This window comes from Ctenopharyngodon idella, chromosome 4, assembly GCF_019924925.1.
Source record: "Ctenopharyngodon idella isolate HZGC_01 chromosome 4, HZGC01, whole genome shotgun sequence".
NCBI lineage: Eukaryota > Metazoa > Chordata > Actinopteri > Cypriniformes > Xenocyprididae > Ctenopharyngodon > Ctenopharyngodon idella.
The window spans coordinates 21,849,423-21,874,229 of record NC_067223.1 but is presented as its reverse complement, the minus strand read 5'-3'; the positions used below and the strand labels follow the sequence as shown (position 1 = coordinate 21,874,229).

Here is a 24,807-nt window from a genome sequence, read left to right as displayed (position 1 = left end):
AAAAAGAGGAACAAGAGGAGGAGGAAGCCAAGCAAGAGAAATGAATAATAAGTGTTGTAACTTTAAATCTGTTTTGAAATCAGTTGTTTTTCAAATAAAGGTTTCCGAGTGATAACAGATTGTTTGCGTTTTTTTAATTACTTACGCTGTAACTACATGAAACAAGAGTGTTACAAGCACCACTTTAATTTACGGCCCGCAATGTCATACTTACCCTGTAATTACATGAAACAAAAGTGTATTTCCCCATGTATTAAAAAAAGATGGCAATAGTTTTTTCTGCTTGCCTTGAAACAACTTAATCGGTGCACTTTCTCACTAAATTGCTCCCAAGCATAAGATTGTTGTCTATCATAACAGTACCACTTAGTTCTAAAATACTTACAGTATAAATAATTTGTTATTTTTCTGGTTGTTACCCCTTTATTCCCAAGATTTTACATATTGTTCCCCTATACTTACATGCACTTACTTTATAGGTACACTATAATTATCGAAAGTTACGCTGTAAATTCGTTGTAATTACGCAGTACTTTCCGGGCTTTAATCTAAAGCATAACTGAATATTCTCCCAGAGACTCAACATAATATGCTGATAATGGTATATAACTGTCTAATTTATTCTATTATTTCTCTTGTTGCAGTACATAAGCCTATAGGCTAGTGAAACGCGCACAAATTTTTTCTAGAAAAATAGATAACGTTAGACATATAAAGTTCCAACCTCAATAATAAAGCTGCAACTGCATACAAGCATGGCTGCTTCATAATACAACATTAAAGCTTCCTTTTAGTGAGCAAACGTGTCGCCCTCACTTTGTGGTGGCTTGAAATTCCAATGGGAATCGGATATGCGTGTTTAGGTTGCATGTCCAGAGATTGGATATGTATCAGATTTAAAACCACATTTGGAAGTGGCTCACATCGGATGCGAAAAAAACGGATCTCGTGTGGATTTTTGTTTACACGTGTGCAACTAATTCCAATCTGTGTCAGATGTGAGCAAAAGATCAGATTTTTTGTGCCAGTGTAAACGCAGCCAAAATGTATTACAGAATGAAATTTATTAAGTGCATTATTATCTTTGGTTGCTTGGCAACAGACCTCAGAGTTGAGTGCTGAACTCAAGATTTCCTAATTACAGATAAGATGAGATTTTCTAAGATTGGATAAGAATCCTATATCAAGTTAAGATTTGCTTCTGTAATTTGAATTTGTGAAAAATCCTAAATTTAACTTCTGAACTGAACTTAAGACTTAAGATAAAAAGTTTCTGTAATACCCCCTTGATGTGTTTTCTCTCCATCAGATTCCCATCAGCTCACTCTGGATCTGAACACAACACATAAACGCCTCCATTTGTCTGAGGGGAACAGAGTGATTACTGACACTGTCACAGTCCAGTCGTATCCTGATCATCCAGACAGATTTGAAGGATATAATACTCAGGTGTTGTGTAGAGACAGTGTGTGTGGACGCTGTTACTGGGAGATTGAGTGGAGTGGTAATGTGTGTATATCACTGTCATATAAGAGCATCAGCAGGAAGGGACGGGGTATAGAGTGTTTGTTTGGATCTAATGATCAGTCCTGGAGTTTGTACTGCTCTTCCTCCAGTTACTCATTCAGTCACAATAACACATGGACTAAACTCCCTGTGGAGTCCATCAGCAGTAGAATAGGAGTGTATGTGGATCACAGTGTAGGAACTCTGTCCTTTTACAGCGTCTCTGGAGACACAATGAGCCTCATCCACACAGTCCAGACCACATTCACTCAATCGCTCTATCCTGGGTTTCATGTTGATACTGGATCATCAGTGAAACTGTGTTGATGAATCAGAATAGACTGTAGAGATTCTATGGGATGAAATTAGACTCAAACTGATTAACGAATGCATGCACAATTATCCATGAACTTGATAAATGTTGCAGAAATGTTTTACGATCCACAACCAAATGCCTTTCAACTTATGTGTGCAAAAATCAGAATTAAATGAATGTGCAGCAATTTGTACAAAAAGAGACACTTTTGTGAATACCAATGTTTTCTATTGTATTAGTGTATCATCATTTGTGCATGCAACAAAGATGTGCATTTGTGGATCAGGTGACACGTGTGCATTCATTGACGTTGTTTCTGAGTTAATCACATTTGATTCATTTGGATTTTGAGACTTTCTTTTCACGGTTTTCAAGGATTTCACAACCCACACATAAACAACTACCAATGAATTAGTATGGTGCTAATTATTAATGTGTGCACAACTACCCATTTATTTGACAATTCACATATGTGCGTTACTACATTTAAACGAATACTTTACAATTGTGTGTGCAAAAATTGAGATGAATGTGCAGCATTTTGTATAAATAGAGACATAGCTGTGAATAAAAAAATCGATTTTGTATTAATGTAGTCAGAATTGGTGTGTGCAACGAGAAAGATCTGCGTTTGTGGATCAGGTGACACACATGCATTCATTGATTCGTTTCTGAGTAGATCCTATTTAATTCATTTGGATTTTAAGACTTTCATTTTGTCCGGTTAGCATTGCTCGATCCACACACAAGCTGTCTAAGAAAACCTCCTACCATTAGATAGCAGTATAGCCTGCTAAAACAGACAACAGCATCACAATCAAGCATTCTTCCCCATATAAGACACAAATTGGCTTAAGAAAATGATATTGCAGCACCAAATTCAAAGTACACACCTTATAATAAAATATAGCCTAGCTTACCTTGTACAGACAAGCAGAAAATGGGAGGAAAACAGACAAGATGTGATATATGTAGACAAGAGCCTAGAATAACGCAACACACAGTTTCACATTAAGGGCATGCATTTTCCTCCCTTAGACGAAATTTCACAGTTGCGTTCATATTCTAGGCTTATTTTTATCTGACTGCACATATATGCTATATTAGGCTTGTATAGATTGTATACAAGCTTTGGAATTTGAAAATATCTGTTTTTAAATGTAAAAGTCGAAAGCTGGACATTCGTTTTCCCATGCTACTGTTCGACAGAGTCGGCAGTCTTACAAAGATATCAATAGCATGATTAATGTTAAAGTCCCCGTGAACTGGAAGTTGCAAACCACTTTTCTCCAGTGTTGTGACGTATTTTCAAGTGAAACGGAATATTGAATAGAGGGCAGAGTTTTACTTCAGCGCTCCTCCTCTCCATCTCTCGCTCATAGCAGACGAACGGTTGCAGAGGAGTGGTTTAAGCGTTTTCAACCCGTCAAACTGATGTCATCAGAGAAGGAATGCCATTCCATTAACTTTTCAGGATTTGATTAAAGATTACCACGACAAACAATTTTTTTCTGTGTAATAACTTGCACGGATTAATTGTTCACCACAAGACTAGTAATTTGCGCTAACAAAGTAAATAGGGTCAATTTTGATTTCATGAAGACTTTAACAGTATGCAAACATTGTATATCGACATGAAATATTCCTTCAAAATCACCTATGTGCATTATAGCTGCATATTTATAGGCTACATGAGAATGCTCTGATGCACTGCTGGCACGGGAACATCTGCCAATTGCAATTATGCGCTAAAATGTATAATTTGTTTTAATTAAAATAACATTTTAAAAACAGACATGTTAAAATTCAAAAGCTTGTAGAAGGTTCCTATTGGAAAGGCTGACTTACTACAGGTGAATAATGCAAAATCTCACCTATAGTATAATTTACTCAAACCTAGATCTACTCAAAACTAGAACGGTTGCTTTCCATTACAAATGCAAAATAATACAAACAATAATACAAATAACAAACAGGCTCTAAGGGAGAACAATCCCCTTAAATTAAAACTCAGTATAAACTTTACTGAATATGCAACCAACGCATGCACTATATTGCATGTTAAGCGTTTTTATAAAGGTTTTCTATGTGAGAAAAATGCCTAACCTCACGTGTTGTTCATAATCTGATTTGATCTGCTCGCCTGTAGACTACAAAGTATGCTTTATTAATAAGGTAGGCCTATAGTCTTGCAGAGTTTGGTCTTTTAAGCTGGACAATGACACTGTTTTCTTCTAGAGCTGCTGTACAGCCAAAATTATGTTCCATCTATCACTGTCAAGCTGCTGACACAATCTGCATTGAAAAAAGTACTATATAAATAAAGGTAATGACTTGACTATACAAGGTTATAAATCTGCCACTGCTCCGCGTTCACGCGGTGTTCCTCAAGGTTCAGTTTTTGGTCCACTACTGTTCATCATTTATTTACAGTATATCCACTTGGTTACATCATACGCATGCATGGACTTTAATTTCATTGCTATGCTGATGACATTCAAATTTACCTTACCACCAGTTCTGATTGGCCATCCCTGCCTGACTCACTTACTGCATGTATCAGGGATATCAAGCATTGGATGTGCCTGAATTTTCTTAAGTTAATAATACAAAAATTGAAATATAGATGATTGGCTCTGCTACCTCAGTCAAAAGGATAGACCTGTCCTTTGATATTGATTGGGTTCATGTTAAGCCTTCTTCATCTGTCAGTAATCTCGGTGTCCCATTTGACTCAACTTGTAAAAAAAGACAATGTTATAAAAAAACTCTTTTCCATCTTCATAATATTGAACGTTTTCAATCTTCTCACTCTAGCTGATGCCAATAATTAATGCGTTAATCACATCACGTCTGGATTATTTAAATGCTCTATTTCTTGGTCTGCCCAAAAAAAAGTTACATTACTTGGTAACACTTTATTTTACAGTGCCGTAGTTACATGTTACTACATGTACTTACTATGGTAATAACAGTAAATTATGTATAATTACAAGTAACTAACCCTAAACCAAACCCTAACCCTAACTGTAACTCTATAGTAAGTACACTGTAAAATAAAGTGTAACCCATTACTTTAATAAAGTAACTGAAATAGTTACACTACTTATTACATTTTAAATAGGGTAACTTGCAATCTGTAATCTGTTACATTTCCAAAGTAACCTTCCCAACACTGGTTTTGTGTGGATTTTTGACGTCAGACAGTGATTATCCACATAGTTTTACTCTTATGTCAAGTGTTACAGAGGGACTGCAACGAGACGCGTGCGAATCCATATGCAAAGCTTTATTCCAAAACATAGTCAAAAACAGGCAAAGGTCTATCAATGGCATACAGGTATTTGAGGGCAGACAGAAGAGTAATCCAGGGACAAGCATGGTCATTCTGTGGCAAGCAATATCCAAGAGGGCTAGGCTAAAGGATAATCCAGGGAAAACAGGCAATAGTCCAAGAGCGGTGCAAACAGAGTCCAAAGGGCAAGGCAAGAGAGAAGTCTAAGACAGGCAGGTAATCAGGAAACAGGCAATCAGAAAACAAGATGGGACTAGAACTTTGATAAGAACTAAAAACTCAGACAAGGACTGGGAACTGGCTCCGTAAAGCAGCAACGCTAAACAGCATAAACGCTAAAAAAAAATACTTGGCAGTGAGAGAGAGGAAGTCCATGGCTTATGTAGGGTGTGTAATTCGCTACAGCCGTGTACGTAATCAGTGCAATGAATGATGGGAAATGTAGTCCGGTGTGAAGTGCAAGAATCCATACAAAACAAAAAGACAGAACTGCGATCGTGACATCAAGAGTCCCTATGAAAAACTGGTTCTATTTTTCCCAAAAGTCCTGGTATAACCGGTTTAAGTTCTGAAGAAAACTTCTCCCTCCACAGTCCTTTATGAAAATGCAGGATTGAATGGTTTCAAAACAACTTCAAGTTCAGTGGAGGAACAAGAAACATCCACATCATCATTATTCATGGTTAGTAAATACAACTTCATAAAATACTGACATATATAGATTTAAAAGTGTCATGTATCCATTTACATTGATCTAGATTTAACAAACAGCATTGACACATTCTTTATAATGGTCTTTGATTGCTTAATTTGCTTTGCAGATTTAAACAACATAGCGTTTTGATGCCTCATGTCTCTGAATCTATGTTCTCTCTTCATAATTAGCCACATTCATCTCACAAACTTTACTTCAACTCATTTAGATTAGGGCTGTCAAGATATCAGATTTTTCAGTACACAATTGTCATGGGCAAAAGAATTCCTGATCAAAAATATACCGCGATATGTATAGAAATCTTGAAAAAATATAAAATAAATAATGCTATCAGTTAAATTATTCTTTGTAAAAAAAAAAAACCCTCATCACAATAAGTGTATTGGGATTGCCAAAATATTTGGTAATTAAATAGAATTTCATTAAGTTTAGAGACAACATGTTACAATGTTTACATTGTACAATGAATGCCAGGCTACAGTTTTATTATTGCTTGACACAAATTTCACAATTTCAATTCATAAGCTTGTGTGTTGATTCCGATCTTGATTCAATATTGATTAATTTGGATAAATATTAGTTACTACTACTACTAATAATAATAATAACTAATAATCTGTTTCATTTATAGAGCACTTTTCTCTGCACTCTGCACAGGTAGTTTGAATGAAGTACCCTGGAAAAAGGGCACACCCACCACAGTAAGCAAAGTATGTCTAAACTTTTAAAGCCCTTATTACCTTTTGGTTTACTTCTGTGGAGTAAGACCATTATACCAGTTGCACTGAGACATTTTAAATGTTACCAAACATGAATTATCATGTTCATCTTGATTGAGACATTTGATTTTTGGTGAGTTTTGGAGTGTCCTGAGTTTAGGAGATGAGAAGGGGCAAAGAGAGGGATAGTGAGTAAGGAAACAGATGTTGAAAACAAAAGTGAAATGTGACTCTTCTGTCTTCACCCAGTGGGGTGTGTTGTCTTGGATGTGCATGTTAACTTCCTGAGAAAGTGTTCAGATGTTGACTAGAGTCACCCTCTCTTCCGGTTCTTCCAGTTTCACCAGTCTAACATTACGGTAGCGTTTCCCAGTAGGTAGAAGAGAAAAGAGTCCAAGTGGGGTAGGTGGAGTCACTGATTGTTTTGGTGGCTCTGTTAAAGTAGCATGAGTGATGTAGTGCCTGTATAGATTGGAGAGACATCCTGATGATTTTCTCTGCTGTCCTCACCACTCTCTGGAGGGACTTCTGGTCTGCAGCCATGCAGCTATTATACCAGACCGAGAGGCTGCTGGTCAAAATGCTCTCTATAGTGCCTCTATAAAAAGTCGCCTTCCTTATTCTACTAACAGAAAAATTGGAACTGGCGCTGCGTTCATTCCGTAAGTTGAATAGGGAAGGCGTAGGACATACAGCGTAACCTTTTTGAAGAATACAAAAGTGCGGTTTTGGTGGAAGCATGTGTGAGGCGATCATGTGTGTTTATAAAGCATATACAGTTGTATTTTTTTAGAAAATGACCAATCGTTTCTCTAGATAAGACCCTTATTTCTCATCTGGTATCGTTTAAAGCCCTTTGAAGCTGCACTGAAACTGTAATTTTGACCTTCAACCATTTGGAGGCCATTGAAGTCTACTATAAGGAGAATAATCCTGGAATGTTTTCATCATTAAAACGTATGCAACAAAGATCATTAAATAAATGCAGCAATTGTTATTACCGTCATTATCGTAACTATATATTTCAATGTTGTCTCTCTGTCTGTCTTTCTGTTTCTTAATTATATATTTCAGTGTTGTCTGTCTGCCTGCCTCTCTCTTACCTATATACACTGCCTGGCCAAAAAAAAAAAAAAGTTTGGATTTTAATAGGCAGAAAATTAAGAGTCTGTGGATGGATCATTATTACAGTGATTATTATTTTTCTAGCATATTAAATGTTTGTTTCTTTTAACCCTAAAAGATGGAGTGTGTAGCTTTTCATTTCTTAAACAACCATGTATTATGATGTAACATAGCCATATTCCAGGATGACAATGTCAAGATACATCAGGCTCAAATTGTGAAAGAATTGTTGGGAGGGAGCATGAAGAATCATTTTCACACATTTCACACGAATTGGCACTGACCTTAACCTCATTCTAAGTTTTTGGGATGTGCAGGAGGATACTTTACAGAGTGCTCACCTCTTGCATTGTCATTACAAGATCTTGACCAAAAAAATTATGCACCTCTTGATGGAAATAAATGTTGTGATGTTATTTCCATCAAGAGGTGCATCAATTTTTGGTCAAGATCTTGTATTGACAATGCAAGAGGTGAGCACTCTGTAAAGTCTACTCCAGTACATCGCAAAGTCTTTCAATGAGGTTCTTCTTTCAATGAGGACTCAGAGGTGCCAATTCATGTGTGAAAATGATTCTTCTTGCTCTCTGAACCATTCTTTCACAATTTTAACCCTGGTGAATCTTGACATTGTCATCCTGGAATATGGCTGTGACGTTTAAGAAATGAAAAGCTACACACTCCATCTTTAAGGGTTAAAAGAACCGTTGCCAAACATATAACATTCTAGAAACATAATAATCACTGTAATAATAATCCATTCATAGATTCTTAAGTGTTTGTCTATTAAAATCAGACAGTGTATTTCAGTGTTGTCTGTCCGTCTGTCTCTTAACTATATATTTTATAGGGTACTCAGGTGATTGCTAGGGTACTTATTGGTAGCATGTTTCAGATAGATATCATGCAAAAGGGGCATTATAGGACCCCTTTAACAGATGAGTTTGGATGAGGTTCCTCTGGGAGTCCTGATTTGATCACAGCTTCATTTCATAGCCCAAATAACATTTCAATGCTTAGGTCCACATGTTAAGAGAGAAACTACTACTTTTTCTTTTTGTCCTGCAGCTGTTAATCTGTGAAGAACAATGGCATCTGTTGAAGAGCTGCTTCTGAACTCACTGATGGACCTGATAGAAGCTGAACTAAGTCAGTTTCAGTGGTACTTAAAGAAACATGAGCGCATATCAAATTCTGAAATGGAGAATGCAGATAGGTTAAAAACAGTGGATAAGATGGTTGCACGTTTTGGACCAGAAGAAGCTGTGAAGATCACAGTGAAGATCCTGAGGAAGATGAACCAGAATAATCTGGCTGAGCAGCTGGAGAACAATCACAAGCAAGGTACCGTTTCATTCACTGTGACTGTAATGTGAATGACTAATTACCAATGAGATGGTTTGACTTAAACTTTGCTCTGCTGATGTGTTTGTGTGATTTTTGTTTCCTCTTTCTCTCTCTCTCTCTCTCTCTCTCTCTCTCTCTCACGCAGGTCAAGCTGAAGGCAATATAAAGACATCTGCCACTGTTGGAGCTTATTCAAAAGTGATATGGGGTAAATAACAATCACTGCCTGTACATGGTAACAAGGAAAATATAACAGCAAGTAACAATTACAGGGCCAAGAAGAACAGCAGCAGATCTTATACAAGTACATTTAATAAAACAGAGTGTCTAGTCATGATTTTACAAATAGTTAAATGGTGTACAAGGATCTTAAACCCGGAAATTCTGCAAGCATAAGAAGGGTCATCGCAAGAAGGGTCATTGCAATAACCCCAAACTTTAACCCTAATACAGTCTCATGTCTTGTTTGGTGTGCTAGATGTCAATGGTTTGATCAAAAATCTTTTAATAACTTTGGTTAGCATGGGCTTTAAATTGATCTGAGTCCAATAGTGACTAGGGTTGTGCCAATAGACGATAGTATCGTGTTTCGACGATAGTCAGACATATTGCCAAGGGCTGATGCCTTTGACGATATCAAGACGATAATGGGTCGTTTTCCCATTAATCTATATTAATTTTATTATTATTATTACTACTATTATAGGGCTGTTATTATTATTACTATTATTATTATTAAATCCACTTTACAATTAATTTGCCTTGCCTAATTTTATAACGACATAACCACACTTGTGACACTGACACGTGCATATGAGGATTGAAGACTCTTCAATGAAAATGTTTTTAAAACAGCCTACTACAAAACTACATTCCACATCAAAGCTTGTTATAAAAGAGACGCATCATTCTTAGTTTTTTAAGCCAAGATGAAAACGGCATTGCTGTTCGCCAGCATTTTTTGTTTCCATAGTATATTCACAAAACATTTAATGACCCTGATAACACTAATAACAACAGTTATTAACAGCTAACAGTCTTTAAGATCCGAACAAGGCAAATCAGTCAGCTGTGAAAATCAAAAGCAGCTGCAAACGACGCCTTAAAAAACATAGTTTAACAAGAAATATTGATTCTTCTAATTTTTCACTGTCATTAATGTATGGTCAGCGAGAAATAGCCTATAAGAGAAATATAAAGCCAGAAAACTAAGATATATAATACTGTTATCAGCACTGAGGTAGATTCATCTCATCATCTCTGAGAGAATGCACCTTTAAATGCAACAACAGATGCCAAAAGTTTGGCTTTCACTTTCACTATCCATTTAAAGTCATAAACCGATCGACACAGCTAGATTTTTTGCTACTTACCCCAATTTCGCCCGGCATGTAAACATATTAACAGAATTGCAGGATATGAACTCACAATTCTGAGAAAAAAAGACAGAATAACAAATATGTCTAACAATTCTGTTTTTGTCTTCTAAGAATTGTGAGATGTAAACTTGAAATTAACTTTTTTATTCTTTTATTATTATTTCATTTTCTGCCACCAGGTAGGCTCCGCCAAAAAAAAAAAAAAAAAAAAATCATCGTTGTTTGCAAACACAAAATAGGTGTATAAATGCTCTGGAAGGAATTATAAAAATAAATTTATTCAGAAACTGTAAAATTGAAACCAATTGCATTCCAGTCAGCATTGGTCAAGGCATTTTCATCACCTTATATGTTGTCAACTTCACTATAATCAGTGTAAGATGTGTAACACTAATTTGAATACAGTAGATGCATGAATTTATGAAAAACACAATCACTTAGTCTTTGCTGTCTTTTTCCCCCTTTCTTAAAGGTCAAGTTACTCTTCATGATTACACAGAGACCAGCCTCAGAGTGAAGAACAAATTAAAACAGGAATATAAGCGGATATTGGTTGGTAATTCACAGACGGGTCATCAAAAATACCTGAATGATATCTACACTAATTTATATGTGGTGGAGAATGAGACTGGGGGAAGAGTGAACGACCATGAGGTGATGCAGATTGAATCAAACCACAACCGATTGACTGCCGAGGAGAAGCCAATTGAGTGTAATGACATGTTTAAAGTCCAGTGTGACACAGATCGACAAAACAGAAAAGTGCTGACAATGGGGATCGCAGGAGTAGGAAAAACTGTCTCTGTCAATAAATTCATCCTTGACTGGGCTGAAGGAAAAGAAAATCAGGATATAGTCTTCATATTTCCACTTCCATTCCGTAGATTGAATTTGATTAAAGAAGAGTACAGTCTCATGGGACTGCTTAACAAATACTTTTTTAGTAGTCCTGAAGAACTGCCCTCTCTTCCTGAAGGTGATGGTAAAGTTATGTTCATCTTTGATGGGCTGGATGAATGTTGTTTTCCGTTGATCTTTAAAGATGATGACAGATTTACAAATGTAAACGAAAAAACAACAGTGAGTAAGATAATAACAAACCTTATCAAGACACATCTGGTTCCCTCTGCTCTCATCTGGATCACATCCAGACCAGCAGCAGCCAGTCTGATACCCCGAGACTACATTGATCAGGTGACAGAGGTGAGAGGATTTAACGATGAGCAGAAAGAGCAATACTTCAAAAATAACAGCAGTCCTGAGGTTTCTGAAAACATTATCCGTCACATCAGGAAATTCAGGAGCCTGTACATCATGTGCCATATCCCTGTCTTCTGCTGGATCTCTCTTACTGTTCTTCAGCCTCTCCTTGCTCAAGAGAGCAATGACAAAACTCCCACAACTCTCACAGGGATGTACACAAGTTTCTTAATTTCTCAGCAGCAACAGATGGAAAAAAAATACCATGATGACCCTGAACCTAAAGCCAATGCAAGGTCTTTTGATGAGATTATTCTGAAGCTTGGAAAACTGGCCTTTCAACAGTTGGAGAAAGGAAACCTGATTTTCTACAAAGAAGATCTTGAGGAATGTGGATTAGATGTCAGCGAAGGGTCAGTGTACTCTGGGTTATGCACTCAAATGTTTCAGGAAGAAAAGGCAAGAAACATTTACAGCTTCGTACATCTCAGCATACAGGAATTCCTTGCTGCTCTCTATGTGTTTTTGATGGGCAAAGATGAGAAAACTGACCTATTTCATCAATCCTGGAGAGAAAAACTGACATGGAAACTGTCCGAAAAGCCACTGTTTCAGCTTCATAAGGCTGCAGTCAACAAGGCTTTACAAAGCAAGAATGGACACCTGGACCTTTTCCTCCGGTTCCTCCTGGGTCTCTCACTGGAGTCCAATCAGAGTGACCTGAAAGAACTACTGCCAGGACTGGAACTCAAAACAGAGAATGTTAAAGACACCGTTGACTACATCAAAAAGAAAATAGAAAAGGAGAAATCAGTAGAGAGGACCATCAATCTCTTTCACTGTCTAAGTGAACTGAAAGATGACTTTGTAGAGGAAATCCAAAAGAATCTGAACTCAGGAAAGCTTTCAGCAAAGAATCTCTCCTCTGCTCAATGGTCTGGTCTGGTGTTTGTACTCCTCATGTCAGAAGAGACTCAACAGACGTTTGAACTGCAGAAATACAGAAGATCTGATAAAGCACTGATGAGACTGCTGCCAGTAATCAAAAACACCAGAAGAGCACTGTAAGAGTCTCCTTTACATTCTTTTATGTACAGCGGGATTGGGCAACTTCAACAGTGCTGTTTAGAATGTAATACAAATGAGTCAGTTGTTGTCTTAGTAACATAAGAGTTTACACATGATATTTAATATAAATAGTGACTACGTTATGGAGGATGATCAGATACTTCTTTTAATTGCATTATTAATTTGTGTTCACGTTGCTCAAAAAGCATGTTTAGCAAGCTACAGAGAAACTGGCAGCCAGGCAACTGACACGTGACAGATCCTGAGTGGCGACATCACTACATGCATTCTAGCAGCATGGTTAACTAATTCCAGGCCAAAAGTGGTTTGTAATTGTGCAGTAACGTACCAGGCTCAAGTGGAAATACAACTGGAACTGTTCCTTACCGTTCTTAGAACTGTTCAGCTCAACGGTGGAAAAGTGGCTTTTGTGAGCAGTGCAGTTGTGTAATGGCAATTTACATTAAAATCTTTCATTACAGATTTCATTTCCAAACAAATGGGTGACCCCTTGAACTTGGTAAAAACATAATCCGTTTACCATCTTGACAGGAAAACACGATTTTCATGGTTCATTTTTCAGTTATTTTTGCTAATTTTAGTAAACTTTCACATACAGCGTGCACACACTTCACTGTAATTAAAATGGTGATCGGCTGGAAATAGCGACCTCTCCTTTTTTGGTTTAGCATTAACCTCATAATCTGAACGCAGTCTTTCCATTACTTACCATATTGTTCCAAATATAAGACGACCCCAGCTTTTCAAGATGTACCTTTTGGAAAAAGGCTTTTAGAAGACCAAATCTTGTCTTTTAAAATTCTTTATTTGAAGATAATTTTCATATTGCATATTTTTCATTTTTAAATTAATTTTTGTATTTAAAGTATGAAACATACTGGTAAAATCTACCAAATATCACATTCAGAATAAACACTTTATAGCATAGCTACTATAAAAATAACCTTATGTTCTTATTTAATAGATTTCACAATGATGGATTTCTCAACATTTTTTGTACAGTGACAGATGCCGGCATGTCAAAAAAACAAAAACAGGTGTTTGATCTGCATTACCTATCTGATCCAGTGATGATATAAATGTTTTTTCCTAAGTCTGACCACGCAGCATTGAAAAGACAGCAGTTTCTCGCTTAAGTCGGAGGGCACTCGCTAATCCATTACTCTGCATCATTCTACATCGCAACAGTCCAAGAAATCTTACTGCAGTCCTAAAAGCAGCCTCTTTGAGGATATTGACAGGCAAGTGCATCAGTACATAGTTGGAAAAAAGAAATGATGGGCCTCGTTGGTGGGTGATTTCAGCTAGAGGTGATATCCAGTGCCTTCAGAGAGATGATGGCTCTGGGTATGGGCAGCCTCTCATTTCTTTTTTTCGGCTACTTACTGATACACTTGCCTGTCAGTTTCTTCAAAGCGGCCCCAGTAAGCTTTTCTTTGATTGTTAGTCTTTTTTGACTGGCCATCTTCTAACATTACACTCTGACACCGTATGATGACTCTGCTGCATTTCTCAGTCCTCGGGGAAATGCTCGTTTTACACGTATTTGGCACTCCTTATTCTTGTGGCTGTATTATTGACATGTAAAAGTCTAGACCATGAATATGAGACAATCCCATTTTTTCAGATTTCCAAGAAAAAAATTCTTTATTCAGAACAATACAGTACTTTTCAAATGCTTTAAAATTGATCATCCGAGTGGTTCGGTGTGCCTTATTTAAAGACATTGCGGACTGGAAGCAGCAGGCCGCCAGTTGCCCATCCCTGATATACAGTGTTAGTCTTTTGTAATTGGGTGACTTGTTGGCCTAGACTGTTCAAAAAAATTAATTCATAAACGTAATGTGTGATATTATAAATACTGGTTTGATTTTTAATGAAGAGAACATTGTTTTTGGCTTTGCTTACATCACTACAGTCAAAGGTTTTTCAAGCTTCAAATTATAAAAACTACCTGATAAGCATTGCTGTTTGCTTGTTTTGTTCTCTACATAGGCTACAGTGCTGTAAACTCACTGCTCAGTCCTGTGAAAGTTTGTCTTCAGTTTTACAATCCTCAAACTCTGTCCTGAGAGAGCTGGACCTGAGTAACAATGACCTGCAGGATTCAGGGGTGAAGCTTTTTTCTGATGGACTGAAGAGTACAAACTGTCAGCTAGAGATACTGAGGTTTGCATTATTTTTTTTCCCAATGAGTTAATAAAAAGAAATCACACTGCTAATTTATTACTGATTTATTCAGTATGTAATTACATCAGGGGTTCCAACCATGTTCCCCCGCCCCCAATGAGCAGGAGGAGAACTGAACTAATGATTACGGAGAATTGCAAAACGTGCGGGGGGGGGGGGCTCCAGGAATGCGGTTGGGGAGGGGGCTCCAGGAATGTGGTTGGGGATACCTGAATTACATTGTTTTTCTTCTTCAGATTTACCACATGTAACCTCACTGCTCAGTGTTGTGAGAGTTTGTCTTCAGTTTTACAATCCTCAAACTCTATCCTGAGAGAGCTGGACCTGAGTAACAATGACCTGCAGGATTCTGGAGTGAAGCTTCTTTCTGATGGACTGAAGAGTCCAAACTGTCAGCTGGAATTACTGAGGTAAATTGTTTTAAAATAATTAACTATGCTATAAATGGAGTCAGACTTAACCAATTGTAAATGTGAACTTGCAATTAGTTTTTAGTTTAATTTAGTTTAGTAAAGTATATAATAATGCTATCGCAATAAAAGATTTTGTCACAGAATGTGACATCTGTTCTCAATGGAATGCCAGAACAAGAGACAAAAAAAACATTTGCAAAAATGTGATATTTACATTCACACATACTCATTTTGCAGACGTTTTTATGCAAAGCGACTTACAAATGAGGAATAAAGCAGCAAAGCGATTCATTGTGCAAAAAGTGCTCAAAATACAAAGTTTTAGACATTTCTTAGAGTAGCATAAGCTAGAGTAGGGAGAGAAGAAAAGAAAGAAAAAGGGGAAAAAAGACGTAGAATTTTTTTAAGATGAGATTCAGTGCTCATGGAAGAGAGGAGTTTTCAGCTGTCTTTTGAATATTGACATTCCACTGAGATCATTCCACCAGCAAGGAACAGTGAACGAAAATGTCCTGGAGAGTGATTTTGTGCATCTCTGTGATGGTACCACCAGCTATCGCTCATTTAGAGATCATAGGCTTCTAGTAGGAATGTAGACTCAAAGGAGTGAGTGGAAGTAGGAGGGTGCTGAGCCTGTGGTAGATCTGTAAGAAAGTGCTAATGCCTTGATGCGAGCAGTAAGTGGTAGCCAGTGCAGAGAGATGAAGAGAAGTGAGACATGGGCCCTTTTTGGTTCCTTGAAGACGAGATGTGCTGCAGCGTTCTGAATCATTTGTAAAGGTTTGATTGCACATGATGGAAGTCCAGCCAGAAGAGCATTGCAGTAATCAAGCCTAGAAATAACCAGGGCCTGGACGAGAAGCTGTGTTGCATGCTCAGTTTGGAAAAGTCTGATTTTCCTTATTTTGTATTTTTCCAACACTAACCAAAGATTTCTGATCGATCTTGATGGTAAAATCGTGCTGTAGAGTCAGACTGGCAGGGAAGGCGAGAAGCTCCATCAATAAATTACTACTATACTACTGGATCTTAACAGAAGTTGTAACTGTAATAGCATGAAATTGAAAGAAATGAGATGTTAGAAATGAGAAGACCTGTACCCCTACCCCTCCTAGAGTTAGAGAGAGCAGCAGGGTTTGCTGAGTCCTCTGGATGAATCCAGGTCTCGGTCAAGCCCAAGATATTGAGAGTAGATTGAGTTGCTAGAATTAAGTCAGCTTTGTTGACTGACAGACCCACAGAAAAAGAGAGAGGTGCATTAGAGGAGTAAATAGGACACAGATTAGCAGTATTGTGCTGCCTTCTGCGTGTGAAGGTAGAGCATTGTTTAAAAACAACAGGAATGTACTGAAAGCACATGATGAGAAAAAGAAGTGGGAAAGTTGGAGCAGGAAAGGAAAAAAGAGGTTTCTTAGGTGCCTTATCAATGTCCTTGCTCGGTGGAGTCGTGCAGGTAGAGTCGCAGGTCTTCACGCGAGGAGGCCGAATGCTTCCAGCAGCAGCGCACACACTAAATAATATACTGCTTTTCAACATTTGAGTGAAAACAGCTGTACACGCCCTTACAATTGGCACACTAAAAGCCAATAGTCTGTGAATGGCTGAAATCGAAAATAATGTTGGACAGCACAGCACTTAAGTGCAATAACACAGCAAATGGGGCTGTTATTGTACTGAAAGCACACTGAAAGCAATCTCACTTGCGCATAGACAACTTTCCACTTCACTACACTCTTAACTTGCTCCACCCACACAGATACAGCAGACAATGTCAGAGACAGAAGTTGCAATCTCTAATCTCTATACCTCGTTGAAAGATAAGTTACAATTTGCAGTATGGGAATACTTTGGATATAGAAAAACAAACGCGGGGTTGTCCTCGAGTGTAGATATCCAGTTTGCAAAAAAATGCAGATGCAAAGTAGGCCTACATGCAAAAGGAGAACACCATCTGTTCAGATGCAGGTATGTTCCGTTTATTACCATAATTTTTGATAATATATTTGTATTAAATAATAAAAGCCAGAAGAATCAAGTCAAACCAGAATTTCTGAATTTTAATAAATTATTAAATAAAAGTTGTTCATCTAATCCATAATCATTTATTAAATTTACTTGATTGTTTTTGATTATTGAAATCTGAATAGACAAAACAAAGACTTTCATTAATTTATTGGTCATTTTAACTGATGATAAAAATAATAATTGATTGTTTAATACTGTATACTGTGATACCGTGAAACCGTGATATTTGCTAAGATGGTTATCATCGGTTATCCGTGGAAATCTCATACCGTTACAACCGTACTAAGTATAAAGCAAAACAATTATGTGCTCTCGCCATCTGTGACCAAATCGTTTCTCCTGTTTTCCCATATTTATACAGAAGTATGATCCCTGTGGACCACATAAGCCTGAGAAAAATATTGTCTTCGGAGGGGGGACAGGAATGGACTGTATAAAGATTGAAATTGTGAAATGGCTTTCAACAGTTACTAAACAAGCTGTAAAATGCATCTATTTCATGCATGGTTTGATTCTGGACAGCTGGATCAGATGTGTTTAATTAGGGTGGAGCTAAACTCTGCAGAGCAGTGGCCCTTAAAGAACCGAGTTTGATTCCACTGCAGTAAATGCTACTTCACATGAACTCCTGCAAGTGAGTTCGGGCCACTCATAACATGGATCTGAGAATGCAACGTGCCAGAAATTTTACCAATTTTATAATTAGAATTGTTTATAAATCTCATCAATTAAAAAGCATTAAGGTGTATCACTGGTGTTTTATTGTCATTAGCTCCCAGAGGTTTTCTGCTAAAATAAAAGATATTTAAGGGAAACGAAGAAATTATTAACAACTAGAATTCATTGTAAAGTAATGCATTTGACTAACTGCATATAATTAATTTTAAAATATACACACATTCACTCTTATTTGTATAACTGTTAATGTTTCTTATTTAAATGTAAATGTTTTTCTTCAAGTTTCATTGTTTTGAATTGAAAATATATCAGAGTAATTACTTGAACTTGCTGCCGGTTACTTTTTAGTTTTTTAAACAGTTAATAAATAATATCTAAGGACAGGCTGAAAAAGGTAAAAATGTTCAAATAACAATTTGAAACGGCTGCAAATACAAACTGCACAGGTCAGTGTGTGGTAGTAACGTTTGCCAAACTAATGTTGTGGACTGTTGCTGTATGTCTTTGTAGATTGTCTGGCTGTATGGTGACAGAGGAAGGCTGTGGTTATGTGTCTTTAGCTATGAGTTCAAACCCCTCACACCTGAGAGAGCTGGATCTGAGCTACAATCACCCAGGAGATTCAGGAGTCAAGCTGCTCACTGATAAACTCAACCATCCAGACTACAGACTGGATAACCTCAAGTATGTAGAGCATAACAAGTTTTGATTAAACAACTACAAAAACAGCATTACAAACTTAACTTATTAAAAGTTACATTTCATTTTTTTCATTCACTTAAAAAAGATCTTATTGAGAATTTACAGAGTTTTAGCTCAAGTTATACTACAGGGATGTTGAATGCTTCATTGTGATTGGCTGACAAACATTCTAAGGTGTGCAATTATTTCCAGTAAACACAAAGCTAAAGCAGTTCCAGGCAGGTCTTGACTACATTACAGTTCCTTACAACTTTGCAAAATAATTTCAGTTATTTCAAAGGTGCTGATAGCCTACATTAGCAAAAGAACCAAAACCCACAAAGACACTGACCAAACTAATAAACATAACAAACAATAGGATATAAATCAGAAACCATTTCCATGATGTTCCTACAAAATAACATTTTATTTGCTTTCTCCTCTCTCTTAACTCGCAAAATGGATCATTACAAACTGTTATTGATGCAGCATATAACATAGGTATGGCATGTATTTTGTGGATGTTTGTTAAAATTTGATTCTGAATGAGTTTGATAGCGTACTGCACGGCTAACGTGGCTAAAGCTACATACTGTTGGAGAGACTCAGCAAGAATGAAGATGCGTTTATGAATTATACAGACTGCAAGGGTTTTCGGTTTAAAAATGAAAATAATGACATGGCTCTGATCTCTGTGAATACAGTAAGAAACAATGGTAACTTTAACCACATTTAACAATATATTACCAGCAACATGTTAACTAAACACATTCAGAAAAACAATTTGCAAACATCACAAAATAAATATATGAAATTGGATCAGTTGGTATCGATCCATCTTTGAGAATCAACTTCTGTGCAAATCCTGTGTTTTACTGACCCTCGTGTGTAGCATTCTAGTGTTAATAACTTACAAATAACATTACTGGTATATGAATTTATCTGGACACATTCCCTTCATAAATAAAATTACACCACTGTCCTTAGTGGCTCAGATGACAGAAGTTTATGTAGACTCATATGTTTACTATCATAGCCGTTAACAGATCAGTGATAATGTTTATATAGCTGAGACACAGCGCGAGCTCAGGGATGGTCGTTCTTGAGTGCTGCTGTCCTGTCCTTTTGCTCTGACACAAATACCTTCCTTCACGTAGCTTTAGTAATCCTGAAGACATTCAAGTGTGTTTGATCTGGGTTGTAGCTAAACTCGTCGCATGCAAAAACAATGGCGGCGCCGTGGGTGTAAACACACAGATTCAGTGGGCGGCAGTATTATAATAACATCCCCTTCCTACGTCACAAGGGGAACGAAATCCGAACGGCTCAATTTTTCACATGCTTGTAGAGAAAGGCTTACCAAAATAAAGTTACTGAGTTGTCCTTTTTCACATGTGCTGGTAGATGCACCAGAGACCCGATTATAGCTCTTAAACATGGGAAAAGTCAGATTTTCATGATATGACCCCTTTAACACTAATAAATGGCTAACACAATGACAGAATAATGTGTCTACATCATAATTTTTTTTCTTTCTGAACTTCATACACAGGTTAATCACATCTGTTTATTGACGCACACACTGTACATCTTGCACTTTCATTCACTTACACTCTTACTACGGATACTGCCTGATGAAAAGGGGTAATTTTTATCATAAAATTAGGCAAAAAATATAATTTACAGTTTCTATACTATACAGCTTTCAAAGAGGTATGGTAATGGATATGGAAATGTTAATGTATTTGGTCTTGGTGGAATAGGTCTGCTACGCTGCTGCTGCTGCTGCAGACACTGCATGAAAAGAGTAATTTCATGTATCATGTATTTTCAAAATATTAAAAACTTTTTCTCAATGTAAATGATCAGTTGAATGTTGCAGTCCTGTTGCGTTTATTAGGTTTGTAGAGGTTTATTTAGACATGAGTGGCCGTTTACAGAGATTTAACTGTACCCTGGAATTTGTGGATATTTTACATTGTGTGCACAAGAAGGTACAGAGATTTACCAGTGAGTGAGTGAGTGAACACTACTTTGCCGAATGGCTTAATTCTAGTGGCCCTTGACTATGTGTGCCTATGCTACCTTACCCAAATGGCTTAACTCTAGTGGCCTATGACTATGTGTGCCTGTGCTACCTTGCCAAATGGCTTAGCTCTAAAATCTGTGTTCTCCTTAACAATAGATATACATTTCAAGCTGATAAAGCTTGAAAAAAATCCTTTGATGCAACATTGACAAGTGAAAAGTTTTTGAGACAACAGGAAAGACAGGACTGTGCTCTGACACTTAAGCTTAAATCAACCGCAAACACTAAGCATAGCTAATGAAACATTGCCTTTGGAAATAATGAATGCATCATTAGAGTTATCCAGGTAAACATGGTAACCCTGTTGAAAGTGTGAATGCATATTTCACTTGAACCTATCCTCAAATCCATAGCTTAGATGGCATATCCTCACAATTACATACAAGAGACCATTTGCTGCAGCATAAACACGATTGTGTAAATGCTGCAGCTTATATGCTTAGTAAATCACTCCACAAGACTATTAAATATAACACTTAGCTTAAACCGTTATTATTGCTCATTTATGAATTAATAAGCAAACCATACAATATACACAGAGATATGGAGTAAAAGATTGTTCACTTATCTTAGATGTTGATTTCAGATGCTTTACAAAGCACACTGCAAACTGCTAACAGTAGGCTTGTTTGAGATGAGCAGTCCGTTCAGACAGGATCTCCTGTCATAAGCAGGAAGCTTGTTATTGCACCCTCTTCCAGAGTTGTGGAAGCTATGGGCCTTGCACCTGAGTGGACTCGTAGATTCCGGTCTCTCCACCGAGGTGGTAGAAACCATTCTCCAGTCCAGAGCTGGAGATTGTGTGCCATTAAGTGGAGGCTTTTTTTTCTTCCTGGTGTAAAGAATGTCATCTAGACCCAGTTAACTGCACTTTGGGTTCAGTATTAGAGTTTCTTCAGACTTGTTTCTCCACTGGATTATCTCTTTCCAACCTAAAGTGTATGCAGCAGCTGTTTCTGCTTATCATGCACCTATTGATGGAACTTATTTGAGGAGGAATCCGTTGGTCATACATTTCTTCGTGGCACTTTGAGGCTGAGGCCTGTTCAGCGCACCAGAACACCGGCCTGGGATTTAGCCATTGTATTGGAGGGTATTACCCTGGCACTATTCGAACCTTTGGAGGAAGTCCTAGAAAAGTTCCTCACTTTTAAAACAATTTTTCTGTTGGCCATTTCATCTCTTAAGAGAATTGGAGACTTACAGGCCCTGTCGGTTTCTCCGTCATGTCTGGAATTTGCACCAGGCATAGTAAAAGCCTTTATTCACCCAAGGCCGGGTTACATGCCTTTAGTTCCTGCTAATAATGTAGGATTTATCATGCTGCTTGCCTTCTGTCCTCCACCCTTCACGGATCAATAAAAACGTAATCTCATTAGATGCTTATATCCACAGAGCTGCCCTGTGGCATAAAACAGATCAATTGTTTGTTTGCTTCGGGTCACCCAGGAGAGGGAGTCCTGCATCTTAGCAGAAAATGAGCAAGTAGGTTGTTGAGGCTCTCTCACTCGCTTATGAGTCTACCAGACATCCTTCACCTCTAGCTGTCCGGGCTCATTCAACTAGGAGTATGGCTGCTTCTAAAGCTTTGATTTCTGGAGTTTCCCTACAAGATATTTGCAATGCAGCAGGGTGGTCTTCACCTCACACCTTCGTCAGGTTTTATAACCTGGATCTAGACTCCGGGCTCTTCTGTACTTTCGTCCTGATACACACAGGCATTTGGAACTATGGCGTAGAGGTTAATGTGTTCCCACCACGTCTCAACGCAGCTCGAGTTCCCATGAAAGGGTACGTCTTGCATTACGTCTGTAACCCTGGTTCCCATTCGTCGGTCACGTTCGACGTACGTCAGACAGACCGACGAATAGGAATCTCGCTAGAGAGGCCAATCTACTTTGAGTGTAACTAAAACGAGCCAATGCACATTGGCATGCAATCATATGCAGCAGCTGCTCGCCGTACGGTCTCTGCGAGCCTGGTTAGTGCTCCCCAGTCCGTCTCGCTGGCTCATTCGGACCATCGGGCTCGGCTATGCGATTCAGTTCGCCCGGCGTCCCCCCAAGTTCAGGGGCGTCCACCTCACTGCAGTGAAGGCTGTCGATGCCCATGTCTTGCGTGCGGAGATCGCGGTCCTACTGGTGAAGGACGCGATAGAGCCGGTCCCTCCAGCCGATATGAGGTCAGGGTCCTATAGTCCCTACCTCATTGTACCCAAGAAAAGCGGTGGGTTACGACCAATCTTGGACCTGCGAGTTTTGAATCTGAACCTCCACAAGCTACCGTTCAAAATGCTCATGTAGAAACGCATTTTCGAGTGCATCCGCCCCCGAGATTGGTTTGCAGCGATCAACCTGAAGGAAACGTACTTTCATGTTTCGATTTTACCTCGACACAGGCCGTTCCTGCGCTTTGCGTTCGAGGGTCGAGCATATCAGTACAAGGTCCTACCCTTCGGGCTGGCCCTGTCTCCCCGCGTCTTCACGAAAGTCGTGGAGGGAGCCCTTGTTCCCATGAGAGAACAGAGTGTTCGCATCCTCAACTATCTCGACGACTGGCTTATTCTAGCTCAGTCGCAGGATCAGTTGTGCGAACACAGGGATTTGGTGCTCAGACACCTCAGCCAGTTGGGCCTTCAGGTCAACTGGGAAAAGAGCAAACTCTACCCTGTGCAGAGGATCTCTTTTCTCGGTGTGGAGTTGGATTCGGTCGAACAGACAGCATGCCTCACTGAGGAACGTGCTCAGTCGGTGTTGAACTGCTTGAATACGTTCAAATGTGGAAATTTTTTCCGAGGCTCCTGGGGCATATGGCGGCCGTAGCGGCAGTAACCCCACTCGGTTTGCTTCATATGAGACCGCTTCAACACTGGCTTCACGGCCGAGTCCCGAGATGGGCGTGGCAATACGGCACTTTCCGGGTGGCAGTCACTCCGGAATGCCGCCAAGCCTTCAGCCCGTGGTTGGACCCCTTGTTTCTTCAGGCTGGAGTGCCCCTAGAGCAGGTGTCCTGGCATGCTGTGGTATTCACAGATGCCTCTGCCATCGGCTGGGGAGCCACGTACAATGGGCATGCAGTTTCAGGGGTGTGGACGGGCCCCCAACTGCATTGGCACATCAACTGCCTCAAGTTGCTAGCAGTACACCTTGCCCTGAGCCGCCTCAAAGGGCCGGTATGGGGCAAGCATGTACTGGTCCGTACGGACAATACTGCGACCGTTGTGTACATCAATCGTCAAGGTGGTCTGCGCTCCTGTCGCATGTCACAACTCGCCCGCCATCTCCTTCTCTGGAGTCAGAAGCATCTGAGGTCGCTTCGCGCCATTCACGTCCCCGGTGTGCTCAACCGTGCGACCGACGAGCTCTCACGAGCTGCGCTGCAGAGAGAGTGGCGACTCCACCCCCAGGTGGTCCAGCTGATCTGGAGAGAGCTTGGAGAGGCTTAGGTAGACCTGTTTGCCTCACCAGAAACCTCCCACTGCCAGTTGTTTTATTCCCTGACTGAGGGAACACTCAGGACAGATGCACTGGCACACAGCTGGCCCCGGGGCCTTCGCAAATATGCGTTTCCCCCAGTGAGCCCACTTGCACAGACCCTGTGCAAAGTCAGGGAGGACAAGGAGCAGGTCCTGTTAGTTGCGCCCTATTGGCCCAACTGGACCTAGTTCCCAGAACTCTCATTCCTCGCGACAGCCCCTCCCTGGCCCATTCCTCTGAAGAAGGACCTTCTTTCTCAGAGACGGGGCACTCTCTGGCACCCGTGTCCAGACCTCTGAAACTCCATGTCTGGTCCCTGGACGGGACGCGAAGGTTCTAGGTGACTTGCCCCCCGAGGTACTTAACACCATCACTTCGGCACGTGCACCGTCTACGAGACGTGCTTACGCCTTGAAGTGGAGCCTGTTCATCGAGTGGTGCTCTTCTTGCCGGGAAGACCCCCGAAGATGCTCGGTCAGAGTCGTGCTTTCATTCTTGCAGCAAGGGTTGGAGCGTAGGCTGTCCCCCTCCACCCTTAAGGTTCATGCCGCTGCTATTTCCACA

At 39.2% G+C, this 24,807-nt stretch overlaps 1 protein-coding gene across 4 annotated transcripts in view; it reads left to right on the top strand.

Moving 5' to 3' along the window:
* The window catches only part of LOC127511060 (NACHT, LRR and PYD domains-containing protein 12-like), a 79,686-nt gene that overhangs the window by 48,186 nt on the left and 6,693 nt on the right, over positions 1 to 24,807 (top strand). Inside the window, exon 9 of one of the 4 annotated variants that reach the window (XR_007929826.1) lies at positions 1,310 to 1,463. The exons of 1 other annotated variant lie outside the window; for it this stretch is intronic. Coding sequence is in view for 2 of the 3 variants with exons in the window: in XM_051891425.1 (XP_051747385.1) it covers positions 1,310 to 1,833 (524 nt within the window). In the remaining variant the exon portion in view is untranslated. Of the gene's footprint in view, positions 1 to 1,309; positions 2,410 to 18,507; positions 18,682 to 24,807 lie in introns of those variants that run through there. 2 more of the 4 variants (XM_051891427.1, XM_051891425.1) reach the window with 2 other exon arrangements.